The following is a 20,028-nucleotide window of genomic DNA, read 5'->3' on the forward strand; positions in this document are numbered from 1 at the left end:
TGCTCCTGGACCAAAGAGCTGGAACAAGAGGTCAAACTAAGATGGCCTCCCAGCATCCCCATGGCGGACAGCAGGGCTGGGACCAGAGGTGGAGTCCCCAGCAGTCCCATGGGGGGCCAGGGCCAGTGAGCAGGCTTTCCCTGGCAGCCCCGCAGTGCTGAGGTTGGAGCTGGGGTCCAGGAGCCAGGGTTGGGGAGCTGGTGCTGGGGGTATTTACAGCCCTGTGTGAAGCTGGAGCCAGGAAGCTGACTGCCCATGTGGAGCTTCCTGTGTAGGGTTGGAGAGCTGCCGCTGGCAGTCCTTCACAGAGTGGGAGTGGGAGAGACAGCTGCCACAAACGGGACCAGACAGATGGCCTTGTCCTGGTGTCCCCCTGCCCCATCCCGCATGGAGGTTTGCACCACGAGAGAGGAGACCCTGCTGCTGCAGTTAATTGTGGCAGGCCAGCAGGGGCGGCCAGGGACCAGGTAGCGTTAACCACTCTTAGTCCAGCAAAACCCCTCATTCGGGACCACTGAAGTCCCAAGGGGGCTGGATCAGAGAGGTGGAACCTGTAGTAAGGTAATGTCTGATCTAGTGCACTACATAGGCAAGAGATTCTTCGGTTACGTAGTCCTAGAGATCTAACTGTAGCTTCACTTACCAAAAAGAAAAAAGGCAGTCCTGTAGAACTTTAAAGACTAACAAATGTATTTACCTAAAAAATTTGTTACATCTTTAAGGTGCTCTTGGACCACTTGTTTTCTTGGCATGTATAACAGCAAGGCAGTTCAAGTGAAACCTTTATCTATTCATCTTATAAACACCATGGCTTCAGAACAGCAGTTTCTATTTTTAGTATTCCATGGTAGTATTAATAAAATAGCACATCTCAATTGCAGGCTATTTTAAGAACCTTTTCCTTTTGCCCTTGTGGGGTGTGGATTGTATCCCTCCAGTGTACATGGAAAATGAGTCAGAACTAAACTGACTTGCCCAGAACCACAAGAGGAGGGTTAAACCATATTAGAATGTTTGTTTAATTCTTGGCTCCTGGCACAGCGATCAGACCATGCCTTCTCTTGAGAAAGTATGTGAGCCATCAATTTGTAATTGACTTCTTAGATCCTTAATGAGATGATCACCTCTAGGAGTAATATTATGCTGCTGAACTTAATGTTGCTATGCTCAGCATTACAGTACCTAACTTCTGGGTAGTCTGCTGCCTGGTGGAATTCTCAACCACAAAGTAGGTACCCAGACTCCCCACACAAAGAATGGGGAGAGAGCTACATGCCTAAGAAAAGGATCCTCAGGGTGCATCCTCTGCAGGGAGCAGCCCCCTGTAGCCAGGAATGAAAGCAGAGGAAAATGGGGGGTGGGGTGGGGTGGGGGGAGAGTGGCTGAAACACCTGACCTAGTGTGCTGCCTTCCATTCAGGATCCCCAGATACCCATGCTTGCAGCTGAACTCTCTATTCCCCTCACTCAGATTTAACACCTTTCTCACTGTCTCCTTACTTCCCCACCCCACTGCCCCTGTGCTCCTGGCTATCTTTTTGTGGGAGCTGTGTTCTAGTCCCCCTGCCCCAACCTATTGGTGGCCTATAGCAGGTTCCAACAGGTATCAGGTCCTAAAAATGCTCAAATCTTACAGGATTGTGCCTGGCTGACACAATTTACTTGCATGGTGTGAGTGCTACTTTGAGGCCTCTGGATTTTGGCATGTGCTAGGCTCTGAGCAGCTCATTAGCTGTGGGATGGCATCAGCCTTAGGCAGCATTGTGAATGCCAACTGGCAGAAAGATAGGCACCTGTGGTGTTCAGTGGCAGGTTTTGAGAGTGTCAATGAGGCTAAATTGTAGATAAGGTGCTTTAGGAGCTAGGTGACTAGAGTATTTATCTGCTTCCTCTCGGGGGCATGCTTGTGAGTTTCTTTCATTGCCTGGCTGCTTTCTCAGAGCTTGCCAAACCAGGCCTAGTGCTTGTATTTGCAGTCAGCAAAGCCATCAGCCTACACAGTTTAGCTTGTGATAAGACTCTGCGATGGAGTTCATTACTCAGAGGGTGGCTTCTGTCAGTTCCTAGTATCAAACTGCACAAAGTAACTTAATTGTGCCCTCCTTTTAGCTTGAAAAGGGGTCCAGCACAGGAACTGTAAAGCAGGTGCTGCCTAAACTTATTGTTGCAGGAATGAAGAGAGGAACTTTTCCTTGTTCACACACTTGGTTTGATTCTTAAATGGGTCTGGTTTGAACTTCCTCTTTCAGTTACTTCCATTCTTTTATGTAAGCTGAATAACGAAGTAGACCCTACAAATTCTTTTGTATAATTTGACACAGTAATTACCAAATTAAGGAACTAGACTGCATCACTCACTGACAGTTCTACAATAAAGATTAAATTAGAGGAACTACTGGAATATGTGTGATAGAGACCCTTTGTTGCCAAGAATTAAGCTAATTCCTATTTTGACTACAAAAATACTTAGCAGAATGCATACAATGAATTGTGCATATAGCTATCAGAAACCAAATGGCCTATGCTGGAAAATGGAGAGGCAGTAATATAGGAATTGAAAAAGTGGTCCAAGAAACAACACTCAAAACAAAAATTAAAGCTGCCCACTTGATGTCCAAAAAGCATTCTATCAGAATCAAAATGGAAGCCTTGTAAAGAAATAATATTGGTTGTGAAGTTTGGCAAGCAGGTACAACACATGTAACAGAAGCATCTTTAGGAATGTTACAAAGACTGTTTATTGCAAATCAGGTAACATATGGACAAATGTTCAGTGTAAGTAGGTGTTCACCTGTTAAATTCTAAAAACAGAACCAGGGCATACCTCCAGCAAGATGCCTTGTGTCAGCGGATGGTGAAAAGGAGAGGCATGGAACAAGGATAGTATTAGGTTTGTTGCATGTAATCATGGCAGCTTTCTGTCAGTTTCCAGGCCACCCAATCAGAACAAGATAGAAAAGGCACACCCTGTCCTAAGTGTGCTTGCTTTGGCCAGTTACACTAGTGAGTTTTGATGATAAAACGGGTGGAACGTCTACACACAAAATGCATTTTGATGACAGTTTGTTGACAATACTCAGCACTTTTGCCAGCAGCATTCTGCCTCTCAGCCATGAGGCATAAAGCTGCTGTTGACAAAAAAGTTGTGTGGGCGCACTGAAGGGCCTTCTCTCACCCGACAAGACACTCAGAAAAATGGGCAGCCTTGTCTGTTGTGCCAGGTGTCTGTTTTGAGGGGAGATCTGCCAGGCAGACTGGCCGCTCTGTTGACAAAGCAAAGCACTTTTCTGATTGGCTTTTGTGTGTGGCCGCACTCTGTAGTCAGGTTTTCTCAGGAAATCTCTTCCAACAGTGACTTCTGTCAACAGATCACTGTAGTGTAACCATAGCCTTCCTTATTACTGAAGGAACCTGGATTGGCGAAGGTGAAGTTTTAGGCCAGCCCTGTAAGAAGTTAATGTTAATACATCCAAGTGCCTCTCTCACATATAGGCATCTATAACAGACTTTTCTCCTTCCATCCTCGAAGACCAAGATCAGAGACAAGAGTGCTGTTTGTATTATCAGCTCCATTGAATTTAGCAGTACCAACTGCAGCTGTATCATATGATTTGCAAGTGACGTTGAATGTCAACAATTGACCAAAGAAATACTGAAGTAAAACTGATTAAAAATTGGGTGGTAACCTAAGGAAATGAATATCACATCTCAAATTTTATCACTTCTGAAATCCTGTCTAATGAAGCAATCACTTCATGGCTGTCTTCAAGAAGAAGTGCATCTAGCTGCCTAAATTATGATGGAGTTGGATACATTGTACTTATTTTTGTGTAACAAATTCTGCCCAGAATATGAGAGAGATTTGAACTACTCAAATTAATGTTCCTAATTAAGATTTGGGCACATCTTTGTAAGGGCAATTATTCACACTGCCTTGAAAGTATTAGATTTTTATGGGTAATTTGAAAGTAAGTGCTTAAGGAGTTTCTAAAGAATTATATTTACTCAATGTAGTTCATCATGCTTGTTAGACATTGGTCCTAAATATGTTAACTATATCTTGGTGCTAATACATTTTAATGTGTGTTAGGAGTTGACTAACACAGACTGCTATTTGCGAAGAGGACCTTGTTGAACTAGAATGAGTAATTTAAAATGGTCTTACACTTTTAGTCTTTGACACTACTACTTGTGTACAAGGATTTAGAATTAATTAGCACAAAAGTGATCCAATTTGAGGGACTTCTAATTAAAAATTAACCAGTCAATTACCCAGATGATAAATCCAACAGAGAAATTGTGTTATTCATAGATTTCAAGGCCAGAAGAGACTATTATGATTATCTAGTGTGACCTCCTGTGTAATACAGGGCTAAGAACTTCCCCAAAATAATTCTGGGAGCAGATCTTTTAGAAAAACATCCTTCCTTGCTTCAAAAACGTCAGTCATGGAGAATCCTCCACTTGTTGGTAAATTTTTTTAGTGGCTAATGAGGCTATTAAAAATATACACCTTGTATCCACTTTGAATTTGTATTGTTTCAACTTCCAGCCATTGGATTATGTTCAGTATAGACATCTGATTTGTCATCCTGTGGGGTAATTAAGTTCCTAACAATTCTACGTTATCTTTTCTACTACATTACTCTTAAACAGCAGCATTTACTGAAAAATAAGATTTTACCAAGTCCTGTTTGTGTGTGTATACCTACATAAGAGAAATCTAAAGACACAAAGGTTTTACATTTGTATGTAAACACATTCATGTAGCATCCCACTTCACTGCGTTGTTTTTATAGCTTTTTCCATCCACACCATCTCTGTTTAGCCAGAATACCATCACCTGCCCACCACACTGATTTACCTTTTGGGTGTGTCTGGTAACTCATGGCTATATACTGCTGTGGGTTCTTCATGCCTATGGATAGTTTTTGGATCTTTTCTGCTACCACCAAGAAGATACTGGCTGCCACTGCCTGACCCAGTCCAGTTCCTGGTGAGGCCTCTTGCTCCCCCTTATGTAGAAGCAAGCCCCAAAGGCGCAGGATGCAGCTGATTTCTCATTTTCAGCAGCACTGATGAGGAGCCAGGCCCATGTATTCTGCTTGCACTCTGCAGAATGCCTCTTGGAGCCTGTAGACTTAAGTTACATTGGAACATTTAGAGCCAGAAAGCTGGAATGAGGAAGCTGATCTGAGTAAAACAGCACCAGATGTAATTTCCTGAGTGTTATGAGAATATTTTAAATATAATTTCTTAAAGCTATAATTAACATACAAGTAGCATTATTATAATTAATGGTTTTGGGTGCATTGCTGCTTGGCAATTAAAAATGCATAGCATCTGACTCTTCTAAAACACCGAGGCTAGGTCTACACTTGCCCACTTCTTCGAAGGGAGCATGGTAATTAGGTCATGGGAGATTACTAACGAAGTGCTGCGCCAAATATGCAGCACTTCATTAGGCTAAATCTCTCCCACAGCAACTTTAAAGCGCCAAACTTCAAAGTGCCGGCATGCCATGTAGCCACAGGCACTTTGAAGTGCCTTTACTCCCCAAAATTTTGGGAGGGACCTTCTCTCGCCAGACAGGACATCCAGAACAATGGGCAGCCCTGGGGAGTAAATGCACTTCCAAGTGCCTGTGGCTACATGGCATGCCGGCATTTCAAAGTTGCTGCGGGAGAGAACTAGCCTAATGAAGTGCTGCATATGAATCGCAGCACTTCATTACTAATCTCCCATCACTCTGATAACCATGCCCCTTCGAAGATAGTGGCAAATGTAGACATAGCCCAAAACTAGTAATTTGCATGTGGCTGTAAACTTCACTTTGTGCTGAACACACAAGAAGACACAACAGCCATAGAGTCTGAGTGCTGAGCCGTCTTCTTGGGGGTGAGAAAGAAAGAAAAGGCACTGGTTACTGTCCTTGGCACCCAGAATCTTCTTCAGAGGTCAACCAGCTCTGCTGCTTGCTCTGATCTCTTCATGGGGTGGCCCTGCATTTAGCAATCTTCTGCTCCGGCTATGCCCATCCAAAGCAATTCTTGATTCAGTCTCAGATGAGATGGGAAGAGCAAATGGCATAGAAGGGAAGCAGCTTCCTCATTTGGCCTGGTAAGAGGAGATTGGACATTGATGGGAATAGCAAGCCACCCTGCCTCCCGTTTAGCATTACCACTTGTGAGGGTAAATGGCATGTACAGGGCTATTTTTGCTATGTGATCATTCTTTGAAGCACTGTTTGAAAATTTTATTTTCATAAGCTGCATCTGTGGTGGGCAGCCTGTGACCTCCATGCAGCCCTTCAGGGTAATCTGATTGCAGGCCATGAGACATTTTGCTGATGTTGACTATTTACAGGCATCACACTGTGCAGCTCCCACTGACCATGGTTCTCTGTTCTGGGCCAATGGGGCGTTGAGGGGGCATCACCTGCAGGCAAAGAGGCCATAGGGACATGCTGATTACTGCTTCCTGCAGCTCCCAGTGGCCAGGAACAGAGAACCACAGCCACTGGGAGCTGTGCCTGTGCACTGACAACATTGGCAAAACAGATTAACCTGAGGGGAGGCTTGCAGACTGCAGATTGACCACCTCTGATGTAGAGTTTATGAAAAGTTAGATTTTCAAATAGTATTTCAAAGAAGTTATATTGGGAAATCAAAACATTAGCAAAAATATTAGACAACTGCTTTCAGAAAACACAACTCTTCACTCATGTCAGTTCTATTAAACAATAGGTCAAATTACTTTTAAAATAAGTACCATGTGAAACCTTACATCTCTGAAATGTATGGGGAAAGCTACTGATATTTTTATAAAGGCAATAAGAGTGGAACTTATTTTCCAAAATGTAACGTTCCATCAATATAATCTAACTGCACCAGCAATTATGAAAAATCGTGTTGTGCAGAGTACTAAATTAGAAACACAACCGAAACAGGGACAATTTAGTAGAAGATGTTTTGTACAAATTATTTGAGAACAACAAGAAGTCCTGTGGCACCTTATAGACTTTACCCACGAAAGCTTATGCTCCAAAATATCTGTTAGTCTGTAAGGCGCCAACAGGACTTCTTATTGTTCTCAAAGATACAGACTAACACGGCTACCTCTCTGATACTCGTACAAATTATGTCCGTTATAGCAAGAACAACAGAAGGGGTTAGCGGTTTAAAATGGATCACAGTGATGTGCAAACAGACAAAACAGAAGATGAAACAGCATATTCATAAACTAGCTTTTAATTTCATGAGCTATTGTGTAGTTAGCTGAAAACCACGTATACTTGATGTAGCATTAGCATCTGAAAACTTAATGATGTAAACAGCTTCAAACCTTCACAACTGTACCAAAATATGAAGTAATATTTAATTAAAATATAGCTTTGTAGTCTGGAAAGCACAACTCTCCATTGCACGGGAGGCTGCCAAGTGTACACACAATAAATATCTTAATGGCAAAGAATTCTTTAATCCATGGTTTCATGGATTCAGTTGACAATGGTGTAGTAATTAGAAAAAAGCTCTTCTCCTTGCTCAATATCTCGGAGTGCAACAAGAACCACACACCTCAAGGGGCTGCAAAACACGAAATAAAAAGAGGGGGGCATTTCACTCATTTATTAGACTGATTGTGATAAGATGCTACAAACATTTACGGCTGCATTAATTCTGGGGCTTCTGTTCACACAGAAGAACTAGAAATCCTTTGATACTGTACAAACATAACAGAAATATTCATGTCAAATTACAGGCACCATACATGACCAATTTCAATCTTTTCCACAAACCTTAGGTAAGGGCTCAAGAGATACTGTTTTGTTTAACACCATGCCAGCTGGACACAGTAAACCACAGGCTGAATCACCACTAGCAGGCGCAATATTAAATATGAGATTCCCATCTACATCAAATGCCAAGTAGTTAGTGTCATGTATGTTATCTCAACTCTTCAAGAACATGTTCCAAAATGATGGAGGATGAGATTTTAAAAGTCACAGAAGAAATCTGGTTTTAGGTGTTGTAAAACTAATGGGAATCGGGCAGACAAATCTTTGCTATAATTTACAACCGTAGACAAGCCCTGCGAGGATAACGTTAAGATAGGTTGGGGCTGTTCATTGTGAATTTCCATACTTGTCGAGCATTTGGGTTTCTGGTATCTGTATCTTAACTTAGGGGACAAAAAGCCATAAAATTCAATAATGTTCTTTGTTTACTCTTAAGTTTCTCATATATATTCTCAGCTTTAACTCTACTTTAAAGACTTCTGTGTGAGATTAATGATAGTCTTGCCTGTGATATTGCCTATACTCTCTCTACCCAAAAACACCATTCAAAAACAGCTCAAGAACGGCATGAGTAGTTTTAGCTGATCCACCTACAACTTCAAATTCAAATTCTAGAATATATTTAAATTTGAAAAAAGTGGTGAGTTCACTGAACATGAAGCACTCGAACCATTTGGCCAGAAGAGCAGGAGCTCATTGCATTAAAAAGCAGAACTGATGCTAGAACCTGTTGCAAACTTTTCATCCTGATGCAAATGCTCTCATATTTAAAAAAAAAAAAAAAGTTTCCAGATTCTTAGCAAAGAATAAACTTACAAGATCATGGATTCAGAGTTCATAACCCAGATTTTGTTACTATCTAGCTACAGATCAATTTCTTTTTCAATCCTTATTTTGACAGTATTTATAATTCTAATAGTGTTAAATTGCATTAGCCTGAGCATAAAAATATTGTGGACTTCCTCTAGCAAACCCATCCATTTGCTTTCTCACTTGTGCACTTCCCCAAAGGGAACTGGAGGAAAGGGATATTTAGGATGATACTAATCATTTCAAACACCAAGTATCACTTTAAAAGGGATATAATCCAATAAAGAATATTGCCCAAATTTTTAAATTTACATCTGAAAAAGCTGAATGCATTATTATGATTGTCTACATCACAAGCAAAAATCTAACTATTCTTTAAGTGGAATTCGCAAATTGCCTCTTGACAGGTCTACTAGTTACTTAGAAGAATTCATTCCCAGAGCTATGCTGGTAAATGCAAGCGTAAAACAGATTCGATGATTTGTTAAAACATGGCTGAACGGCTAATCCTTCCATAACTGGGCTGTGGTTGTGTGCAGATCACCCCATTAGGAATAAACTTTGTTCATTTACTTTGGCTTTTTAAATGTTACAAAAATGTTCAAGTATACTTACACAGCTATGTCATGGCTATAGGTGATGTTTGGAAGATACTGTTTCAATTCTACTGGAAAACTTTCAGGCACATCGAACTCCTGATAACAGACGTTGGCTGCTTTGTCTGGGAGGGGGAAGAGGCCAAGGAGGCAAACATATATTATTTTTGCTGTGTCCGTCTGGGCAAGGTTCTACCATGTTTGCCCCTGCACTGTGCCAGCCCCAAACCCTCCCCTGGCCAACATGAGGCTGGGCCAAGCCCAGCCCCCCAACAGAGCCCCTCCTGCACCATGCCAGCCTCTTCTCCACTCAGCACAAAGCCTGGCTTAGCCCCCCACCAGAGCCACCCCCTGAACTGTGTCAAGCCCAGCCCCTTCCCCAGAGCCCAGCCCAGCCCAGCCAAACAATGGAGCCCCTTGCACCACGCCAGCCTTTTCCCCACCCAGCGCAGGGCCCAGCCCAGCTCCCCAACGGAGCTTCTCCACATTGTGCCAGCTCCAGCTCCTCCCACAACCAGCATGGATCCCTCCCCCCACCCATCCCAGCACCATCCCTTCTCCTGACCAGTGCAGGGACTGGCCCATAAACTTTGAAGGTGGATTACAAGTAGTTTCTCTCTACAACTTTGTTCCAGCCCCATTTCTGCTTGCAAGCAGAGCTGCAACGGGTCCTCTAGTACAGTTTGTGTGTGTAAATACAAAACACCCTTCCCAAAAAGTACTAGCTGTGCTCGCTATTGGTGAAAGCCACCCGTGACGGGAGCCAGTACAAGACTTACATGCTGCATAAGCCCATTTAAGTTCTACTCTGAGAGCTTAAGTAGTGCACAGGCCTAGTGTTGGTCCCCTCAATAGAGGTTAAGTTCATCCTAACTAAATTGTTGCTATTCATTGGAGTACCAGGGTGCCCAGCTTGCATAGCTCAGAATGGAGCTTATAGCACCAATAATGCTTGGTTCTGTCTCTATGACCTTTCACGCCTTAGTCTCTCGTCAGGTTGCCTAGTTTGGTGGCACTTACGCAATTTCTTTTTTATGATGTGAACACCTATTCTTGGACAATGCACTGAGATCCCCATTTAATTTCACAGGCAGTCTCTGGGGACCATGAAACACTCCATGTCTCACAACTCATCCCTCCAGCCACCCAGCCTCTCAGAATTTTATGGTTAAATACTTTGCCTTGAAAAAGGGCACTCGGCTAAATTGCCCCACTCTTTGTAACCCACAGTGCAGACATATTAACTAACAAAGGGGTTGGTGGGCTCATCTTTAGTGTGCACATTTCTGAGACTTCACTTATTGCCTATAAAAAAGTATTTTAGTGAGGAACTGTGAGGTTAAAAAAGTCATTCAAAAATGTCTAGCATGCATTGGGATTGCCAAATTATTTTAGCACAATTACATGATAACATTCTGTGACAGAAGAAGTTCTCCAACTATTCTATTTTGTTGACCACTTCATAAGAGTGACCAGTCCATGCATCTATTTTTCTCTACATACCACGTTTGTACTGGTTTTCAAAATATTGAAGTATGCAGACTACCAGCACAGGACCACTAGATGCTAACAGGCCACATAAAGGTAAGATTTTTAAAGCTGCCATTTTAGATTTTGATACCTATTTCCCATTAATGATGCAAAATTTCAGCCTGAGAATCTCTGCTACACCATCAATTATATTTGGGCCTCTTTGAAATAGTCATTGCTTGATGGATTGCCATTCTGGAACGTCAGTTACAGTTCTCCATGCTCAACCAAAGCTATTTCCACACTTAAAGTCAGCTTGGAGACAATGAAATCTACTTTCCAACTTACTGTGTGAACAGTTGTTAACATATTGCCCCACTGCCAGTGGATTTTGCACAGCAGTTGTAAGCCAAGAGATATCACTCATTTGAAAAGGACCAAGTTGATCCCTCTTGCTGCATGATCTGAAAGAAGTCACAATATTAACTAGAAAGATAGGTTACATTTCTTCACAACATTGTTAGATTGATTCATTACACTATAACAATGGCATTTAGACGAGAAACTATTCAAAATACAATATAACTATGTTCAGTGTTCTCTGTGTGCTAATCATATAGGCAGACACCCAGAAAAGAGTCAAATGCTGCCCAGCTATTAATAGAGTGCCCAGAGTCAGTAGCATGTGTTTCTATTGGTGGTGCACATCCTACATGCTTCAGTGCAGGTGACAAAATTTATTCTGTACATGGACATAAAAAATGAGAGGGAACATTGACTGTATGATACAGGAGGTCAGACCAAATTATCAGAGTGGTCCCTTCGGGCTTTGGAATCTATGGTTTTTAGCAAAACCCCAAGAATTAAATCTGATTGTACCAGAGAGGCTGAAATTACAGTATTCTTACAACAAGCAAAAATACCCACAAACTCACCATCCTTAAATAAATATCATTACATTTAATTTTCCTTTTAGTCTGTGTGGAGAAGGGTCAACACAAGGTCAACCTTAGTCTTGTTCCCAGAATCAAAACTCAACGTAAGTAGACTGTCCTTTCAGGTTGTTTCCTGGTGGCAACTGTTAATTCTATTTTGGATGTGTGACATTTACATTCTGCACAGATGTTGCAATAAATTGAATTTCCCTGGAAACTAACATTTGGTAAAGTGCATGTTAGCCCTGGGGCTACTGAAAGTAAAAATGTGCTCTTCTGCAATCTTGCTTTAGTCTGTGTTTTTAAAGGCAAATTGAAAGAGTTAGAGCTAAATAATAGAACTCTTAGATATCACAGAGTTCATGCTCCATGACATACAATAGTTTTCTTTTCTAATCCAGCAATCAGATTTAATTAGAAACCACAAAATATAGTTTAAAAACTTTATACTGAGGCAGACCTAGATTTATTAAAAATCATAACTATATAAGCATCAGTTTTCAGCAAAGTGTATCTTGTCAAGTTTACAGACTGGCACATGACAACTGATATTAATATATTACATTTAATAGCTTCCTGCCTCAACAAAGAGAGCAGACTGACAACACTGTATCTTATGTTATAATATGTGATAATACCCAGGGAAAAATAAAAGAAAGTCAGATGAATCCAACTACTTTGGATTCAGATAACTGTGTGATTATATAGCCATAATACCCTTCAATATGTGAATTTAATTTTATATCCCTATTTTTGATTGCTTACCTGTGCACTAGTTTTGATATTCCTTTATCATTCCCATCAATAAGTACACCATCTATGCATCTAAAAATAAATGGATTGCCAATAGATTGGAAAAAGATGGGGTCATACTTTTGATACACTGTACCTGTTGCAAGATAGGCATAGATATTTTAGAAGGCAATAAATAAAAAAAAAATCAGAACAGGGATAATTGTCAGAATTCAGCCTCCCAGAGCCCAGAAGTGGCAGAAGGATTAGAATGCTATTTTTCCCTGACTTCATGAACTGCTGAATAGTAACAGAGAGGTAGCTGTGTTAGTCTGTACTCCAACAAAACGAAGCAGCAGAAATGAAGCACTATAAAGACTAACAAAATGATTTATTCAGTGATGACCTTTTGTGGGACAGACTCACTTCTCTGTCCCAAGAAAGCTCATCACCAAGTAAAAGTTTTGTTAGTCTTTAAAGTGCTACATTTCTGCTGCTTTGTTTTCGTGAACTGCCATTAATCCTTTTGAAAGAACAGACACAACTGCGCTGATCTGATGTTTCTCTAGTCCAGCATTTGCTGACTCAAGGTGTATCTGTGCCACCATCTTCAGAGCTTAGAATGTGTTTTAACTGGAGTCAACTGGCTATGGTCTTTCTAGGCCAGGGCCACAAACCAAGTGAGATACAGAAGAGTTGTAGCCCCTGAATACATCACTATGCCCTGCTTCCCTTCACTATATCTCCACTGAGAGGGAGCAGCTGGCTACATAACTGGCTATCCCACTTCATACTAGGTGAAAACTCTCCGCCAGCAAGTAATTCTCTAGCTACCCACTTAGGTGCAGATGCCACAACCCGAGAAACACAAATGGCTACAAGAAGAGATGAAAATTTAGGGAGATGTTTCTAAATGCCAACTGAAGCTCATCCTGGGATTTGGTTGTCAATTTCTGACTCTTCTATTACCAACCACAATAAATATTCTCCAATAAGAATTAGCTGGTAACTTTGTTGATGCTCACATCAGCATGCTCTCCTACAGCCGTACTGGATATTAGAATTAAAAATGACATTAAGCAAAGCAAGACAATAAAACTCTCAGATACAGGGAGTTGGAACAACATAAGGAGTGTCATTTTTTTAATGCTCACTTTTTGGAGTAGTGTCAGCAGACAGGAATTTTACTCCGATTTTGTTTTCTTATTTTTTTCTTTTACATTCTTTTCCTGTACATTCTTTCATTTTTAATTTCATAAATATATCTTTCTACTGTAAAAATTGTCTATATTCTGCCCACTGATATCTATAGAGAGATCAAAAGACTCAATCCTGCAAATACTTATGGACATGAACAAATTTTGAATATGAGTTGATTCATTAAATTACATGGGATTGCTCACATGCATAAAATAACGCATTGTACATTAGCCTTTACAGAATCAGGGACAAATTTTCTACCAATTCAGACCAGATCTTGGGTATTCAGAGAACATTAAATATCTGTTTTTTTCTTATCACCAAATCAGTTTACACATTGAAATACCTTTACAAATTTCAACCTGTGATTCAGGAAAGGTACCAAGGTTAAAATGTTAAAACTTTAAACTGGGATATCAATTCAGTTATGCAATTATTAACCACATAGACAGAAATCATGTTCAGCTTATTGGGAAAAATAATGAAGTGTTTCATTACCAGGATACATAGATACAACTGCCCCTTTTGGCACAAAACCTTTGGTAACAAAGACTCCTGTTCCAGCAGAAATCAGTGAACTCCGATCCCGAGTAATACTGAACCCTAATGTATTAAACAGAACTTCTTCTGGATTAAAGATATTTTGACTCTGAAGACTGTAACTGGTTGTTTTTGATCTCTTACACTGAATAGTCAACAATTCCAGATATTTGGATTTAACATCTGGAAGTAAGGAAAAGAAGTCCTTTTGTCTACTAAAGTCATTTATGAAGAGAGCGTTAAAGATTTTCAGCAGTGTTTCAAGGACGTCTTCATCCGAGATAATTTTGTCTTTGGATTGTTCTGGTACATACCGGATGGTCCTGGGGTAGAAGAGAAAAAATTCTCTATTATCAAGTTTTTTTAAAAAGACCCAGCAGTGAGAATTTTTATGTTACTAACAAGTTTTTAATTGCTTTTATGGCACATGGCTGAAAAAGCACCACAAAAGAATACTCTTTCATACATATGCACCCTTCACTTGTGCATGTATTTTTGAAAATGTAGGCCCTACGGCCTTTGGACACTTTGAATCCTAACGATACCTCATAACAATACATTGCTCATTACACCTGTGCTAAGTGATGAAGTTGTGCAGATTAAACGGTGTGCTGATCAGTGAGGTTCTAATATATATTCTTATTACAATGTTCAATTAGTCAATGCTGAGTAATTTACTAAAGGCTGAACCTCTCTAGCCCAGCACTCTCTCATTGGACAACATGCGTAATATCTGCAGAACAATGCAGTCCCACCGGTCTGAGTCCAAATACTAAGTTCTTCAATAGCCAGTCCAGTAGGTTCCTTCCTTCCCCATGCTTCCTACTGGGCTGGCACCCTCGGCAAGCTCAGGACACTCTGGCACACGAGCCTGTGCAGGAGGAGTGGAGCCCTGCATGTGTCAAAACCCCACACAACACTGGCTTAAGGCATCCTCTCCACTCCGAGCTAAGATCTGGAGAGACAGCAGGGAAACAATTTAAAGCCCGTTCACAGTGTCAGGGCACACGTGCACTCACCCCTGCTTGCAGCAGAGGATTAGAGTCTTTTTCACCTGGCAAGCCTTCCGCCCCACTTTCCTGCCCCTAGTGAGCAGAGGACTTCTCCAACCCCCCTTACACACCCTCCCTTGCTGAGCCATTTCTGGCCACGTTTGCTAAAGCCCCTGCAGTCATGTTCCGTAAGCCCAAAGGCTGCATTGTGCACTAGGGGCCAACCCCTTCCTACATGCACTGTAACTGGGGAACAGGAGGCAACTGGGTTATGTTGGTGGCCACCTGGAACTGTTCGCTGCCTTTAAAACCTGTGGACGCAGGTAGGGACAAGCTGCTTCCAGCCACGTGGGCTGGGGACGGGCAAGGGTAAGAGAGGGAATGAACTCTGGAAAGATATGGGCTAGCTCAGTCCTTCACCCTTCCTTCTCTCCTGCAGCTGGAAGTGGTGACGAAAGGCCACATTGCAGCGTGAACTCTGACAGAAATCTAGAGAGGGGTGTCCCCTCCACATGTCGCTTTGGGGATGTTGTATGAGGTACCAGGAGAGGCAAGCCCATCTCAGGGGCCCAATTAGGCATGAAGGGCAGGGCGCATCAGGCAGAGAGAGTCAGGTTGGCTGGCTGATCCCCCTATGTGAGCGGGGAGTATGGGAGTGGTAACAGAGAAGTAGCCAGGGTAGTCCGTACTCCAACAAAACAAAGAAGCAGAAATGTAGCACTTTAAAGGCTACCAAAATGACTCATTCGGTGATGAGCTTTCCTGGGACAGACTCACTTCTCCAGGTCAATTTCATTTCCAATACAGAATCTGAAGAAGTAGGTCTGTCCCATGAAAGCTCATCAACAAATAAATAATTTTGTTCAGTTTTTAAAGTGCTACATTTCTGCTGCTTTGTTTTGTTGGAGTATGGGAGTGGTTATTGTGTATTCGCTCCCCAGGTGGGGTTAGGTAAGGGTGTGTGTTACCCCTGCCTGTATGAACCCTAAAAGTTTACAGATAAGAAGAATCCAACCATGCAATAAATAAAACAAATCCAACTTTGTAATATCTCTGTTTAACAGGGGCTGTCAGTCAGTCCATGTTTTTTTACCGGACAGTTGATAGATTATCACCCAACTTGCCTGAATACAAGTAATTTTACCATGTAGTCTCTAGTGAGCAAAGGGAAATGTGGCCAGCCTAGCCACGGACCCTCTCCTAAAGCTGGGTGCCTAGGTCTTTATCACAAAAAATGGAAACTTCACTGTCTACAGCAGGGATAGGCAGCCTGTGCCCCACAGGCTACATGCAGCTGACTCAAGCTCCACTTGAAGCCCATGGACCCCCTGCCTGCCCCTCTTGTGCACCAGGACACCAGAGTCCCACACTTCCTAAGCTTCCCCTTTTCCTGCGCAGCATTTTCAGAGCTGCAAATTGCCTGATGCCTGTTCTATCCCTGTTCTCCCCTCTCCATACCAGAGAGGGAATGCCACCAATCAGTTGTTGCAATGTTCCAGCTTTGGAACAAAGGGGAAGGCGCATGGATGGAGCATGAATCAGGCAATTCACACACTCCAAAATTGTTGAGAGGGAGGAGGTGATAAGGCAGCTCAGGTGCCCCACTGCATGAGAGGTGCACAGGGGAATGCGGGTCACAGGGCTGCATACGGAATCCCATTTAGGGGAAGGAGGGCCACTCATGCAGCCTACTTACTGTTCAGGGTTGCCCATCCCTGGTCTATGGGGTTAGACACAGCTGGGGGTGGGGGAATTTAAATTTTGGATTTAGGAACTTAAAGTGGTAGTTGACACAGGCCACTTACAGTGAGATTCACAAGGCAAACAAGTCACTTGTGCCCTTCAGAAACTTTTAATGTCATAATCTATTCTTGTCCCAGCTGAACTGACTGTTAAGAAAGAATTTTAGAGCACAGAGAACACCAGATAAGAACTATTGCCAAACGTTTTCCCACCATACCCTAGGCTTAAAATTGATTACAGGAGAACTCCAGACTTCACAGCTGCTATTCTCATGTTTGTACAGGAAGAGTCAGAAAGTAAGATTAGAATATATATTCTTAAACTTTTAGTTGCTCACTTCTTCAGAACTGGATTTTGCAATGTAGCAAGGTCAATAAGACACCATTTTAGTTACAATTTTTGCTAAGTTAAGAAATCCTGCATAAGTATATACACCCAGAAGTGACTCTAATGCTGTGATTCATTAGAAGAGCTCCGCTGAGACCACTAAAGAAGAACTTGGCTTGAGACACTCATTAGTTTCACCACAGAATCAGTTTAATGTTGTGTTCACTCCAGGGCTTCTGTTGTTTATTACAGAAATTAGGGATAAAAAGACCTATTTGGCCATTATCCAAACTCCACCACTTCAGAAGTGTTCCCTACAGTATACTCTCAAATCTCTTCTTTGCTCTAGACTCAATGGCTGAAGTAACAAAGCTACACTTTCCTTGGAAGACAATTAAACTGCCCAAAGTTGTAGCTCTTTGAAAACATGCTCTTTATTTGTAAAAATGCATAGCAGACACAGGGAGAAAAGGAGTAAGATGTAAATCTCAGAGCAGCAGACTGAGTAAATAGCATGTGGCAATACTGTCAGTCAACAATGTGATTAAGAAAGATACACAGAAGAAAGGAAAATAACGTAATGTGTAGTGCATTGAACACATGGATCAGGGGACCAAATTTAACCATCAGCCTCCCTACATAAAAAATTAAGATAAGAAACTTCAAAAGTACCTAAATGATTTTGGAGCCCACATCTCATTTTTTTTTAAATAGATGTGAGTACTTAAAAACTTTAAGAGAGTTGGAATAGGAAACTTGAGCTCCTAAATCACTTACTTTAGAAAGTGTTATTCCTCACCTCCCTTTGGATTAACAGGCAAGCATCAAAGCCTTCTTCTTATATTGTCCTAAAAATGCAGAGCAGCTCTAGCAAAAAGCTAATAAGGAAAAATATATGTCCTAGTTAAGTCCGCTGCCGCACGTATGAAATCTTGCTCCTTTTATTACACGAAAATTTACCACTGATTGAACCAGGGCAGGATTTCAGCCTCTGATTATTGCGCTTTGTAAGTGTACAGCACAGAACATGCGCTTGCTCAGTATCAGAGAGGTAACTGAGTTAGTCTATATCTTCAAAACCAACAAGAAGTCCTGGGGCACCTTATATACTAGCAGATATTTTGGAGCATAAGCTTTCAGGGGCAAAGACCCGCAGCAGGTCTTTGCCCACGAAAGTTTATGCTGCAAAATACGTTAGTCTATGAGGTGCCCCAGGATTTCCTGTTGCTCTTGCTATGTTTCCCTCTTGTCCCCCTGGAAGGCTCAGAGCTATATACAGGCGGGGGAGCGGGAATCCCGCTGCTGCCCCGTGCAGTGCCAAGCCCCCCGCTGCCAGTGGCCGCAGGATCAAGGAAACCAGCCTCGCGCGGCTGGCTGCTGGGCTGCCCTGTTGCTGTAAAGCTGCCCACCAAACCGCCTGGGTGTGACACCCCTCCACGCGGTCCGGCTGGGAGAAGGATCTGACGCGTTAACACCCTGCCCCCACTACCGGGGCGCTGGGCCTGGCCGCGTGGGGTGTCCCGCTGTCCCAGGCAGCCTCGGCCGGGCCCCTCTCACCTGCGCTTGTGGCCGAGGTGGAGCGCGATCCAGGGCACGAAGCGGTACTTGTAGGATGCCCAGCGCCGCCGCAGGGCCCGCAGCATGGCGGCCCCACGAGCCTACGGCCGCCCCTACCCCGCCCAGCCGAGCTAGGCCTGGCGTCCCGGCGTTACGTCCCCGGCGGGAGCCCGTCGCGGCAGCCCCGCCCCCGCTAGCGCCGAGCCGCTGCCCCAGGTTCCAGCCCGGGAGGCCGGCGCCTGGGCTCCTCTCCCGCGCCAGCTTCGGGGGCTGCGGGCCGCCCCGCGCCCATCCAGGACCCGCTGACCACCCCCCGCCAACCCCTCCCGGACCTAGGCTGATTAACCACAGGCTGCTGGCCCGCGGCGGAGCGGCCCCTCGACCTGCCGCTCCCAGGGCTGTCGGCCGGGAAGTGCAACGGGCGCTGGCACTCAGTCACCAGCCGCCGCGCAGCTACAGTTATATAACTAGGCAAATGCAATTTAGATGAGGCTGCTATAAGGTGGGTGCATAACTGGCTGGGTAACCGTACCCAGAGGGTAGTTCTTAATGGGTCTCAATCCTGCTGGAAAAGTATAACAAGTGGGACTCCGCAGGGGTCTGTGTTAGGACCGGTTCTGTTCCATATCTTCCTCAATGATTTAGCTATTGGCGTAGAAAGTACGCTTATTAAGTCTGCAGATGATACCAAGCTGGGGGCGGGGGGTTGCGACTGCTTTGGAGGATAGGGTCATAATTCAAAATGATCTGGATAAATTGGAGAAATGGTCTGAGGTAAACAGGATGAAGTTTAATATGGACAAATGCAAAGTGCTCCACTTGGGGAGGAACAATCGGTTGCACACATACAGAATGGAGAGAGACTGTGTAGGAATGAGTACAGCAGAAAGGGATCTACAGGTTATAGTGGACCACAAGCTAAATATGAGTCAACAGTGTGATGCTGTTGCAAAAAAAGCAAACATGATTCTGGGATGCGTTACCAGGTGTGTTGTGAACAAGACATGAGAAGTCATTCTTCCGCTCTACTCTGTGCTGGTTAGGCCTCAGCTGGAGTATTGTGTCCAGTTCTGGGCATCGCAGTTCAAAAAAGGTGTGGAGAAACTAGAGAGGGTCCAGAAAAGAGCAACAAGAATGATTAAAGGTCTAGAGAATGTGACCTATGAAGAAAGGCTGAAAGAATTGGGCTTGTTTAGTTTGGAAAAGAGAAGTCTGAGGGGAGACATGATAGCGGTTTTCAGGTATCTAAAAGGGAGTCATGAGGAGGAAGGAGCAAACTTATTCTTCTTGGCCTCTGAGGATAGAACAAGAGGCAACGGGCTTAAACTG

General features: G+C 43.0%; 1 protein-coding gene across 1 annotated transcript; it reads right to left on the reverse strand.

The window, feature by feature from the left end:
- Positions 1-7,344: 7,344 nt before the first annotated feature.
- Positions 7,345-18,893, reverse strand: SETD9 (SET domain containing 9). The gene is made up of 6 exons (XM_074995559.1): positions 18,700-18,893; positions 14,039-14,403; positions 12,374-12,497; positions 11,022-11,137; positions 9,223-9,328; positions 7,345-7,585 (listed from the first exon to the last, which is right to left on the reverse strand). The coding sequence occupies exons 1-6, from the start codon at positions 18,783-18,785 to the stop codon at positions 7,498-7,500; spliced, it is 885 nt and encodes a 294-aa protein (XP_074851660.1). The 5' UTR covers positions 18,786-18,893; the 3' UTR covers positions 7,345-7,497.
- Positions 18,894-20,028: the final 1,135 nt, after the last annotated feature.

Source organism: Carettochelys insculpta, chromosome 5 (genome assembly GCF_033958435.1).
Source record: "Carettochelys insculpta isolate YL-2023 chromosome 5, ASM3395843v1, whole genome shotgun sequence".
NCBI lineage: Eukaryota > Metazoa > Chordata > Testudines > Carettochelyidae > Carettochelys > Carettochelys insculpta.